The sequence below is a fragment of the Eurypyga helias genome, unplaced genomic scaffold (assembly GCF_000690775.1).
Source record: "Eurypyga helias isolate BGI_N326 unplaced genomic scaffold, ASM69077v1 scaffold21116, whole genome shotgun sequence".
Classification (NCBI taxonomy): domain Eukaryota; kingdom Metazoa; phylum Chordata; class Aves; order Eurypygiformes; family Eurypygidae; genus Eurypyga; species Eurypyga helias.
This window is the reverse complement of record NW_010254980.1, coordinates 6,128-18,885: the sequence shown is the minus strand read 5'-3', so window position 1 is coordinate 18,885 and position 12,758 is coordinate 6,128. Positions and strand designations below refer to the sequence as shown.

Here is a 12,758-nt window from a genome sequence, read left to right as displayed (position 1 = left end):
GGGTTCAAAGAAAAGCTATTTAAATAGCAAATCAACTTGAACATAGGAAAAATTAGGTCATAGGAGTAGAGCTTCCAGAGCTGCATATACAATTCGAACATGTGCAAGTACTTCCGTGCCTTCGAGGTGGGATTCCTAGAAAATGAACTCGAGGGTAACCTGCCAAGCCCGCATCCCCCGCTCACTGTAAACACATCCATGTGGACATGGTCAGCATGCTGTGCAGCTTCCTGAAAGCTGCTTCCTTCTCCATCTTCCCCTGCAGCCATTAAAAACAGCTGGCCACAGGAGCATCTCACAGGATGAAGGTCTAAACCTATGCTTTTTCTGCTTATAACTGACGCGCTTCTTTCAGCTCCCACGATCAAAGGCAGCTCATTATTGGAATCTCTGAAGTCTGAAGAGCAAACAGAAGAGAGAGCTATCAAACGAGGCTCTTCATTGTCTACCTCTACGTCCCCAAATAATTAAAAGCAGGAAATGGAGAGAAAACGGATCAATGAAGACAACGTGTAGAGAGATGCAAGAGGGGGGCATCCTCTGGTGATTCACCGGCGCATCAAAGAAAGGGTGAGCATCACCAGTAAACAGGCACCTCTCTTACAAAACCTTTAAAAACTTGATTGCTCCGAAGAGCTTCCAGTTTCAAGTTAAATATCTCACTTAAACGTTATCACCAACAATGCTACAAGTATAGCAAGCCAGTAATTTGCCCACAGCATTTAGTTATATATTACCTGGACTGATCACATATCTGCAGATAAAAAGCTAAGCGTCAGTAGGCCTGAGCCAGACAGGTTCTTCATAGCAAAATGCTTCATCTCCGCACACTTTCATTCAAGCATAAAATATGAGTTCGGGAATTTGCCCTCCCTGTACCCCAGTACCATTTGTACTGTCCGAAGAGCACTGAAACTGAACAGTCACCTTCCCACACTGAACTTCTGTCATTCCTTCTTGTCCGAAATAGCTGAGTTCATTACCATCCAGAATCACACTAGCCGTGTAAAAGGTGTCAGGCTCAATCTGCACAGGATATTCAAACCAGACGGGAAAAGTGTTACTGGAACCATCTGAGAAATATTTACTCAAGTTCTGGCCTAGGATAACTCCTTGTCGTTTGAGTTCAATCTTGGCGCTGTACTCTGCCGATCCACAGCTGGAGCCGTACAGCCCAAAGCCAGCAATAAACACTCTCTTATCAACGGCAAACTGGATGCTGTCACACCGGCCCCTGTAGCGCCACTGGTTGCTGCGGTAAGCGCAGGACTGGAAACGGTGGCATCGCTGTGGAACGAGGCCTTTCCGGGGCTTGCTTACAAACTGTAACTCTGGCTTTTTGGCAGCCGTATACCAGAGGAAGATATCATTGGTTTCGTTGAGCGTCAGGATCCCAGACTGAGCAGCGCCATTTGCGAAATCATCGAGTGCCATGGTAGGGATGCGTATCAAGTACAGAGCCTTCCCAAGGACTTTGCGCTTGTTCTCTATGGTAGCCGTTAGCTCTTGCCGCTGACACTCCACTTCAGCCCAGTTCAGGGCTGCTTCGAAAACAACAATTTCTTTGGCATTCAGAGTCTCCCTTCGGAGAATGCTTTCAAGTGTCTGAAAATCAATGTCACAGAACCCCTCAGACTTCAAAGCTAGCTCAGCTTGGGCATCAATCACTTCCCAACAGCGCTGGGTCAGGTCAGGTTCCTCGAATAAGCAGCTCTGGGAAAGCAGCACACAGGCATTCTTTGCACTGAGACTTGTCTCTAGAAAGTTGACGCAGGCGCGGGCAAGGTGAGGGACGATGTACTTCTTGGCAGCATAAAGGGTGGCCAGTACAGTGTCCGCAGCCAAATCAATTTCATCACAATAAATGTATCTGAAATAGAACACATGCATGTAACACTGCTGCTTAATGCAAAAACATAAATTTGTCAGCAACACCTGAAAATTATAAACAAAGAATATTTAAATGGCTCCACATCAAAATTAAGCAGTGCTTATGGAGAACATTGATTAAATCCAAAAAAGAAAAGTACAAACCAAATTCATTGCTTATCTAAGACCATGCAAGAGAAAAAGCTTAAATATAAGGTAAATGAAGCCTCACATTTGGGACACATCATGTAAATAACAGTTATGGTTATAAACTATCCCCCTCCAGCTCTGCCTTCCTTCCATACGTACTTTGGCTAATAAGAGGCTGTCCATCCCAGGTGGGAACTCCTCAAGGGCTACCTTACTTGGCCAACAGAGCTGTCTGGAACACATTACAAAGAGTATTTGGACTAGATGTCACATGATGATGAATGATGATTTATTGAGGTGTATATATAAATACAAGAATGAAAACAAGCTTATTGGGAATAACCAGCTAGTCTAAGAAGAGAAATGCTGTCAAAGCATATCAGGTGCTATGCATTTTCATAAATACTGGGTTGGGATTCTTTAGGGGGGTTGGCTTTTTTGGTTGTAGATTGGTTTTGTTTGTTTTCTTTGGCTTTTTTTTTTTTAAACAGAGTAATGAGCATATAAGAAAAGGTACAGAATTCTAATGTTCAGGTTTCTTAATGCTTACAACATCCTAGCTCCACTAGCACTGTGTTTTCTCTCAGCCTCATTGCATAAGGAGAAAAAAAGCTTTACTGCTACGCTAGCGTGGCGGAAGAGATGAAGGTGAAATTCTATTTATGTGACTAAACTGCTGGGATTCATTGCTCAGAGAAATGAAGCATTGTACAGTTTGTTCTTTTTAATATCTCATGCTTCAGGGCCCCATTTGCAGCTGGTGAATGCAATGTGCTAAAACCATGTCAAATGTAATTTTACTCTTCATAGGGATAAGCAAGTCTTGATGGTTATGGTTGATAAAAGTGTCTTCCTCCAGTAAAGCTGAAGTTGTATGTGACCCTGTACTAACTAAAATTTTATAGGTAGAAGGTTTCCCCAACACAATGATTTTTTTGCAGAACAAATATTCTCATAAAAGTGGAATTAGTACCTACACTGATCTGACTATAGTTCTAAATATCTTTATTTGTATTTTTGCAGGTGTAGGGTACTATTTTCCAAGCCACACTTAGAAAACATGCTCAGAGCAGACACTGCTCAAGCAATACAAAAAAATTGAAGAGGTTAAAGAGAAAAAGAATACCTACATAGACACAACTTTTTTTAACCTTTATTACTTGGTTTCAACTAGGCTATTTGTAACAACAAAGCACATCTATATATCACAGGTTACAGGCTTAAGTCCTTTACTGTCCAAAAAAATTTTCAGTGTATCAATTCATTCGTTTTTATGATTCTCCTCATTGCTCTCCAACTCTTTTCTCCCTTCTATTACTTCTCTTTGCCTACTTGCACAGCAGAGAATGATGACATCTGTTTTAAATTGAAATAGTACAAAAGTTGCCAGTTTAATATTCATGAAAGTGAAGAACTAGCGTCACTGATTTACAATAGACGAAGCACAGATCGCCTGTCAGCAATATTCCACACTTCTCAATCTGCCAACGCACCTCGACTCTGGGCTACAATTATTGATATTTCAGTTTCACCCTTTTCTTAAACAGAGGATTCTGCTAGAACACAGGGTTTGATGGTCTAGTAATACATTCATCCTAGGATAATATGAGACCATGGTTCTAACTTGGTCTAACTTCTTCTAAGATAAGATATAAGACATTAGAAAGATCAATTCAGTGGTCAGCTAGACTACAAATTTAACCCCATTTTTAAAACTGTAGAGAACAGCCCAATGTTTTTTACTGGGAGAATAAATAGTATCTACCAGTTGAGGTATTATTTCCTACGTTATATCTGGCAATACCTCATCTGATGTTTGTTGTAAGAATGCCCACTATATAGTAAAATACAAAAAATATTTATGCTCTAAGAATTCTTTGTCCATGGGAAGAAAAAACCCAAACAAAATCCCACATAAACAAGGCCATGGTATTTTCTTACAAAGATTGTGATGCATCCCTTCTGTTTGCAGAAAGAGCATATGAAGGTGAGGGCTGCTGTGGGAGAGGTAAAAAGTCCTTTTCTTCCACAGGAACAGCATCATGAGCCTTCTCCCATTCACTGCTCACAGCAGTTGCAAGCAACATTCATGAGGATGATTTCCCAGGGGTAGAGGAGTGAAGGGGTCCTGGGTCCCTCCAAGCTCCACCCAGTGCAGCAGATGCACTGGATCCTTCGATGAGGGAATGCTGCACTGCTGAGCAACATCCCTTCCCTTTCCCTGCACTGTCACGGCTGCAGACAGCTCTGGTGTTCACAGGCACAGGAGCGCTCTGCAGGTTCAGGCACACTGCATCAGTGCAAGTTAGCACTGGCAAGGTTAGCTCAACATCCACAAGGACTGCTACCTTTTTTGTGATGTTTGAGTTTTTTAAATAAAAGCTGAGAAGGTGAAGAAATCCATGGCTCTGACCATGCTCTCAAAGATAGTTTCCTAAATTGCCATGGGCTAAATAGACCTAGATGTCAGTATTGATACTCAACTTTTTTACGTTTGCTCTCTGAACGCATTTCTTGATGAAAAATTCACAAAGCATTCAGTTTTTATATGGCAAATCATGTTTAGCCACTGTGAAATAGATTTGCTGTTCAAAAAGGCAGGCAGGGGGGGCACGGGGGAATCCAAGTATCTTGTATTTGTGCCTTGTAAAACTCTGTATGGAAAAAGTCTGAGCTCTGCAGAAAACACTGGCAAAACCAGAAAGGCCCAAAGCAGGGATCCATAACACACCTACTTACATAATGCGATAGCTTAACTTTATATTCCAGGCCTACAGAACATCTGTGTGATTTCAGCTTTTCCTGGCAGTTAGTGATATTTGCACAGAACATTTCTGATATTCATGATAACCTATAAAAACTCTATATGCAACTTTGAATGTTCAGCTACAGTGCTGCTGAAATGTAACAGGAAAAAAGAAACCATTCTTTAGTCACAAGCTAGTCAAAACAATCTATGAAATACAGTAAATCGCCAGCTAGTGATTACACCATTACATGCAAGAAAACCTGCAGCATATTAAAAGGATCACTATCAGATACTAATGCATATTCTTTATCAGAAAGCAACTGCAGTTACTAAAGCTGAAAGGAAAAAACCCTCAAAGCCATAGCCTTTTTCTTTAACAGAGTTTACAGATACATTCAAGCAGAATTCAGCAGGGAAGCAGCTTCATTATGCTCATTTAGGAAAAGATAGCATTTTTTATGCAGTTTGCAAGAAGAAAAATAATGATCGTGTAAACTGACTGTTTTTCCCGTTAGAATAAAAAAAAAACCTATTCACATAAACAGCCTTTTTATCACTTTCCAAATGCATCAACATGACAGATGAGGAAGAATTTAGTTTTCGGAGGCTATATTCAATAACTGAGGGTCATTTTTCTAAGACAAGACCTGCATACAGCAAGTTTATAAAAGAGCTGGAATGATGGCAATATACAAACCCAGCAAGGGGAGGGGGGCGTGTTTTGTGTGTTTTTAACTTTTCACTATGCTTGCAAAGTAGAACAGATTTTTTTTTGTTACAGCTGACAATTCTTTTTAGTAACTCCATTCCTTTGTGTAACATGTGTAGTGACAAATCAGATCAATAGGCATTACAGTATACAATGTGCCCAAAGATCCCCTGTCAAAGTCATTATTTATAACTGCCTACATTAGTCTAACAAACGCGTGCCTGGAACTGAAGGGGGAGAGCAAAATGAGGCAAAAGTTCAAAATACCGGAAAGACAGAAAGAAGAGTATTTTATGCAACTGCTATCTTTCTGTTTATATGCAAGTCTAATACTTCAACTATGACATTACCAGTGTATGTATACATGACAAAGGAAAACATATCCAGCAGACCAACGATGCTTACTTCAGCATTGCGAGAAAAGCAGCAGGCTCAACATCTGGTATACGGATTTCATCTTTGTCCTCAGCAAGCTCTCCGTAAAACATCGCATGGAATACAGAGCTCCCAACAGCCAGGACATACTGTTGAGAAAGGGAAATCTTATTTCATGCTTTAAAGTGAAAACACTGCCAAGAAAAACAATGTGGGAGAGCCACACTGAGCATACTGGGCTTCACTGACAGACTCTCCACAGACACATTTCAGAAATTAAGTCAAAGTAAAGAACAGGATTACACATTTTCCCTGCATTTTACTATCATGGGCATACATCCGTTAGCTACTGGAAAACACATCCACTACAGAAGTTAACTATTTCTACAAAATCTCAAGAGTAGTATTAATCAGCAGCACAAAGCAGTATTCCTAACTTCAAAATGACTGTCTTAGCACAAGCATACTGTTTAACCGAAAACACAAAGATAAGCAAAGGACGGACTAATCTACGGCATGTAGCCTTCTAAAATACAGAATTAAGCCTGTCCCAGAAGGGCCGAGTCTCCCACGCTATGTCCTGGCATAACCGTGGGAGCTCTCTCTGGCTACCCCCGTTGAGCCGATAATGCAGCTGTTGCTTACTTTATGTCCTGGCAGCCGCTGGGTCCCACCTGGTGGCCCAACCACAAAGTGAACATCTGCCATCAAGTCGTTGTTGAACATCACCGCATTTCTACAAACAGAGGCAGCGTGTTAATTTATGGCCCCCAGTAACACTGTACTTGTCCTGGACCCAAGAAATTATTTCTTAATGACTTCAAGTTGCATGTTAGTAAAGAAAAGCAGGTTACAGTTTGTTTTAAGCTAGTTTACACATCGTCACACAAATATACCAAAGAAAAAAGTAAGGAGAGATAGGTGAGAAAGGTGTGTGTGCACTAAGAAAAAAACCAAAACAAAACACAAAAACAAACTTATGAAAACTTTCCAATATGTGGAAATCAAACTCAAGTGCATATATCACTGAAAATGCCAACTAAGGTCTAAAAGCAAATCTTTATGGGGAGGCTGCAGCTTCCAGCAACATTTTTATTTACTCAATGCAAACAGCTGCATTGTCTGGAAGAGAGATATTAAAATATTTTCCATTACCAAAATACTTATTACACAAAGGAGGAAGGGGGGGGAACCCACAAACCAAAACCAACACAACCAAACACCCCTGTGTTTTTCTTCAGAAAATAAATGAAGAACTAATTATGGACATTTTGCTACTTTTCAGCACTCCACTCAAACAGCAAAGAGAACTGCCCTGAACTTACCTCTCTCTGATGGTTGGATAAAGTCCTTGCCAATTAGGTGCTGGAATAGTGTTGTTGTTATTGAGATTTTGCTGGTGGTACTGCTGGACAGCAGTTGTGTTAGTGTTGGCTGGTTTCTTTCGGGGAAAAATATCAGCAGCCATCTTCTTCTTCTTTTTGGTCTTCAAGGTAATGATTTCATAGCAAACTGGAGGCAATTTGCTGCTGCTACTGCTGCTGCTATTTCCCTTCTTAGAGCTCTTCTTGGACCTGTTCTTGACCGTCTCTGGAAGCATCAAGAAGAAGGTGAGACATTTCATGTTCTTTTCTTTCTCATCTACCATGAGTATACTTGGCTGTACAGCTAGATAGCCTAACTAGCTAGGAACATTAAGAAATGCACGTGGAAGCTGTTAAACAGAGCAGCAGAGCTGACAGTTTGCTTCTTTTCCAGCAAGACAAGGTGACCTTTCCAGTGCACCGAGTAAGAAACTGGCTTTAAGTTTGATCCAGTACTTGAATCGTTAAATACATCCCCATTATTCCTGCCCGATTCATTCCTTTCCAGTTTTCCTGATCAGGAACTGCCTGAAAGCGCTACACCCTGCCAAGCGCGCACACGCGTGGCTGTCGCGTCGGCTTGCTGAGGGGGGCTAGCAAGGCGCGCAGGGTTGCGCTGCCAGTCTGCTCGGCGAGCTGAACTTGTGCGTGGAAGGGATCGGAGCAGAGTAGGTATTGCAGCCCTGCGGATGGAGTCAGCCAGCGTTCGGAGCCAATAGCTGAAGTCACCGAGAACGATTGGACCCAGCCGCACAGTGACACCTATTGTAACGTATGCCGCTCCGACGTTAAAGCGACAGCCCTCGCCCTCTTCACTTCATACGCAGCGTTAAGTAATAAAGTAATAAACGGCATGCACAGTTGCGTAAGCGCGTGCCCGGCCAGAAGCATGTGTTTTGGCTCTCCTTGACGCTGCTTGAATTTCCACAAGGGAAGCAATAAAAAGTTGAAATCAGGTAGAAAGCCGTATCAGAATCTAAATACTTCCGTGGGTGCTATTTCCACATGCAGTCGCTATTAGCATGACTTCCTATGCCTCCAATATTCCCACAAATCCCTACTGTAACAGCAGTTCAGCAAAAGCACGCTACAGCTATCAGAACCAAATTAAAGCCATCAACTAGCAGCAGCAAAGACAGCGACGCAGTTAAACAATCCCTTTCAGCGCAGCTTCTACTCCAGTGTAACATGAATAGAGATGAGGTCACAGCTTTAGCTTTAACTCCTTATGTTTCTAGATAACGTAATAGCCTTTGACAGGGGTCCCAAATCACTAAGCAGCGCTAATTAAGCCAGCTTACTCCAGATATGGCTGCACCACATCAGAAAAACACACTTCTAGATGTGCAATCAGATTAAAGCAAACCACAGTGAATATATTTAATCAACATTTCAAAGCATTAAATGATAAAAATCCAAATGATTTACTCTCAGGCAGAAATCACTTCTTGAGATGCAAGCATGCTGTGATTTTATTCACAAATACTTTCTGAAATAAACAGGATATAAGCTACATCAACCAAATCATTTAAATAGGAAAGACGACTAATTTTCAGTCATTAGTTTACTTAGCACTTCAATTTAGATCAGATTTCCGTAACAGTAGGTCAAGCATATAAAATACCCAAGCACGAAAGCACAGATACTTAAAAACAAAAGCAGGCATCTAAAAACATATTAGGTGTCAACATCTGACACCTTAAAATATTGGGAGGTGGGGATAATTAAAATACGATGTCATAATTATTTTCGAGTTTTAAAGAAAAAATCCTCTTAGCTTTCAAAGCAAATTTAGCCACTTTTAGCCTTAATTATTTTTGCTGGACAAGAGTACAACAGTGAAATTAAAGTGATCAAAGGTTGGTGGAGGAATGGCTGACCTCGCCGAAATCCCTGACAGAAATCTCTCACTGACAAAGCGAAGCACAGCAACAGCACTCAGGCTATCGGAACACCACCACAACTGCTCGAATCACAGCTAGGGCTTGGTAACACACAACCTTCAAATGTCTTTAAACTGCGAAAGCTAAGCAGGTATTTCAAAAGATTGTAAGGTCTCCTTGGGAAGCACTCCATATTAAGCACTAACTAAACACCCTGGCAGTTGGCCATGGAGAGACCTTGCTGCAGTGGTTTGAAATTTTACCATTTCCAGACACACATCTGTGTGCCTGTGCTCACGGAAGGGGAAACAGAAGGGTATGTATCCATGCCTCAGCTGCTACACTTCACAACCCAACGTCTTAGTGCAAAACCACCTTCACCAGTGATTTAAAAGAAGCTGTAGATCATGCCTGGTGGGGCTGAACCTAAAAACGATGAGAGGCAGGTTATGCAATTTCCAAAGAAATACTTTGCAGCAAGCTTTTCTTCCTTTTCTTCCCCTCTCTGTCTTCGGTTTCTGTTTTTTACCCGCAACAGATTGATTTGGAAGGGAAACTCACAGTCTAAGCCATATTGAACTGTGGAGGTAGAAAAAGGGATAAAGGAGAAGAAACTCATCCCACAGATGGAATGGTTGTAACTGCAGGCGGCTGAGAGCGTGTAACGGGGACACAGCAGGTATTCTCACCACGAAATTTGAGTTTATGGAGTTTGCATAAGTTTTTTTTCACCTCCTCCTGAAAATTTCCAGCCCTTCTAGTAAGAATAATCCTTTTGCCACTGCACAGGGCAGACATTTCAGAAAGAAGCTGTTTAAAAAAAACAACCTTAGAGATAACACAAAACCTTTCAGAAAATCTGGTTCTCAACATTGCAGTTGGCAGAAGGCAAAAGATAGCAGGGTTAGAAGATTCATATGGGAGATTTGATTTTCATTTCATAAATCCATTTTATAGGCTACTAAAGTATATAAAAAAATCAAGATCCTCACACTTTTTTTTTTAAACCAGAAAAAAAAAAAACCCCAAACAAAAAACACCAACCCAAAAAAAACCCCATTTGACCAGTACAAATCTAAAGATTATACACACACCAGGTAAGGTCACTGGGACGCTACAGAAGAGAGAGAATGACAGACAGACTGACCATTCAACTCAGTCTTGGAAAAACAGACTGTAAATGAAAATCAGTAGGAGTCTACCATACCTCTGACTGCTCTAGAGCCCAAGGCACGGGGAAGGAAGAGAGGGAGAAGCTGCAGCTGAATTATGTTCTGCCTGAATCCAGATGTCAGACAGGTCCCCAGCAGACAAGATGGCAGGATAAAAGGCTATCACAGCAAATAAAAAGCTTAACTGCCATCTTAGTCTATATTCTTATGCCACCAACCAAAATCAGGCCTGCTATTAACTGGAAAAGAGTGCCAATTCCATAACAGACTCCAAAAGTCCCTATGAAAAACTACAAGCCTGTTACAGGCTTTATACCACCTTCTACTGCACTTCATCAGCTCAGAAACAATCTCCTAAACCAACCATTAGATGCATATGAAATGGGGAAAAAAATCCCAAAGAATTAGTGCTAGTTGCACTCACTATTCTTTCCATTTTGGCAGCAACTTCCATCTATTTTCCTACAACATAGTTTTCTTCACTTACTATACACAAACTGTTAATGAACTTACAAATCAATACATTACCAGGCAGTAGAAGCAAGTTATGAACACTAGTCAAAATCCCAAGTTCAAATCAGCCTGTCCCTGGCAAGAGACTCAAGGAAATTGACCTTCTATCACCCAGATCTATCAATTTCTGAAAGCTTATTACGATGTGTTCCTAATCTTCTTCAGCAAACCTCATTCTTCTTCTTTAATTATATATTATCAGAACCAAACTTGACATACACAACTTCAGAAAAGGGAAATATAGTTCTTCAAAGACACATAAATCTTTATAAGCAAAGTAGTCAAACCAGAAATATTTAAATTTAAAGGGCATAGGAAATTCCATGCTTAAATATTAACAGTGGCCTAATGAAAATCCAAAATGCCAGAGGTGTAGAATTAAGCAAAGGACTATATTCCGAGGCTGAGATACTACACACCAAGTTACATGCCCCTTTTCAAATCTTAAGGAGTGAGTTACGAGCCCTTGGAAATCAGCTCCTAACTAAATATTGTGAACAACTGAAGCATCAATTTTGCTGTTCCAATCCAAACATGTGCAATATACCTGCAATCCCAGTTTCATTTATTCCTTACAACCATAATATACCTAGACACCATTGTGAGGGTTAGCACAGAAGCCATATTATAGCCCAACTCCTGGTACAACTTTTTATAGTATGGTTCTACCATAATTATGCCTTTCTAAAAGTAACTTCCATTTGAGAAATCATTTAATTTTGATCGGAGTACTCCTCCTCACACTACATCAGTCTCTTCTGGCACAATAGCAAGTATACCTAAGTGTTTGCTGGTTTTGGTTTGTTACCACCCCCCCTTCCAATAAGTTGGCTTTTTTTTAACTCTCTCATTTACAGGTCCATTCTTCACACAGTAGCTTGTTTTTTATAGAATTGTCCAGTTCATGTTTTCATCAAAATTCCCAATTGTCTGTTGCAACCAGACCATTAATAAAAGAATGAATTCCAAGTAGGCAATGAGAAAATGCGTGTATTTCTTTTTTTGTAAAGTTGCCAAGTCTCTCCCTTGGCCATCATTACTCCTATGCATTATTAAATTTCTTTGTTTAAATTCTGGATTTCCCCTTACAAGGAAACAAATTTCAGATGATACATCTCGATTAACCAAAAGAAACACATAATGTTACTGTTTAACAAATCTACCTTTCCACTGCTAATTTTCATTGAATTTACACTGACTTGATGCACTCATAGGTCAAAAAAAAAAAAAAAACCACCAAAAAACCAAAACCAAACCAAAACACCAAAAACCAGACAGCTGAGGAGACTACTTCTGTTTACCTATCTATAAATTATTTAGTCACCTGGAAGAAACCTTCCCAATCCCCATTCCAACCCTTCTGTTTGTAAAAACACTTATTTGGAAAGGGGACCAATAGCTCTAGTCTTCATTTCCTCAAGTAAAAAAATGCATTATAGTTGACAAAAATCTCCCAACCTCCTCTCTCACAAGTTTCTGATTGGCAGCACTGAAAGTAACCAAGATTGCATCCATTCTGTCTGTTGCATGGGAAAGCTGGCCCTGAAGTCTTGCTCAGTAAATGTCTTCTGCAGGAAAAAAAACCCAAAAATGACTAAAAGCAGGGAGAAAGATGGGTAAAATTGGAAAGACGCTCGTAGATGTCAGAACATAGGGTAAAAAATAGGAAGTGTTTCTTTCCCAGAATTGCCAAGAGCTGCAAGAGTAGAACAGCATCAGAGTAGAACTGCATCTTGAACCAACACTAGAAGCTTTAAACCCAAGTCCAAAATAGCTGAATTGTAAGTTGCTGTAGCTTTTATGCTATGCCACCAACATACTTGTTGGCAAATATTCTTAACTCTGTTTAGCATTTAACATATGAGGATTTAAATATTTTGCAAAATATTATCCACTAAGATCGTTTTTACATTTTTTTCCTAAATGCTCTTAATGCTTTAAGAAAACAAAAGCAGAAAGCCCTGAGCAGCCCAG

At 40.4% G+C, this 12,758-nt stretch overlaps 1 protein-coding gene across 1 annotated transcript; it reads right to left on the bottom strand.

Annotated features, from left to right (window-relative positions):
• Window positions 1–536: 536 nt before the first annotated feature.
• Window positions 537–7,500, bottom strand: BTBD3 (BTB (POZ) domain containing 3). The gene is made up of 4 exons (XM_010153190.1): window positions 7,178–7,500; window positions 6,498–6,588; window positions 5,883–6,001; window positions 537–1,870 (listed from the first exon to the last, which is right to left on the bottom strand). The coding sequence occupies exons 1-4, from the start codon at window positions 7,498–7,500 to the stop codon at window positions 838–840; spliced, it is 1,566 nt and encodes a 521-aa protein (XP_010151492.1). The 3' UTR covers window positions 537–837.
• Between the last annotated feature and the right edge of the window lie 5,258 nt (window positions 7,501–12,758).

Bases quoted from the DNA above. Each gene is read 5' to 3' on its own strand.
- BTBD3 (XM_010153190.1), bottom strand. From the start codon at position 7,500: ATGGTAGATGAGAAAGAAAAGAACATGAAATGTCTCACCTTCTTCTTG. The intron at 6,002-6,497 runs GTAAGCAACAGC...CTTTCTCAACAG, and splicing joins AGCGGCTGCCAGGACATAAA to TATGTCCTGGCTGTTGGGAG. The intron at 1,871-5,882 runs GTAAGCATCGTT...GTTCTATTTCAG, and splicing joins GCTTTTCTCGCAATGCTGAA to ATACATTTATTGTGATGAAA.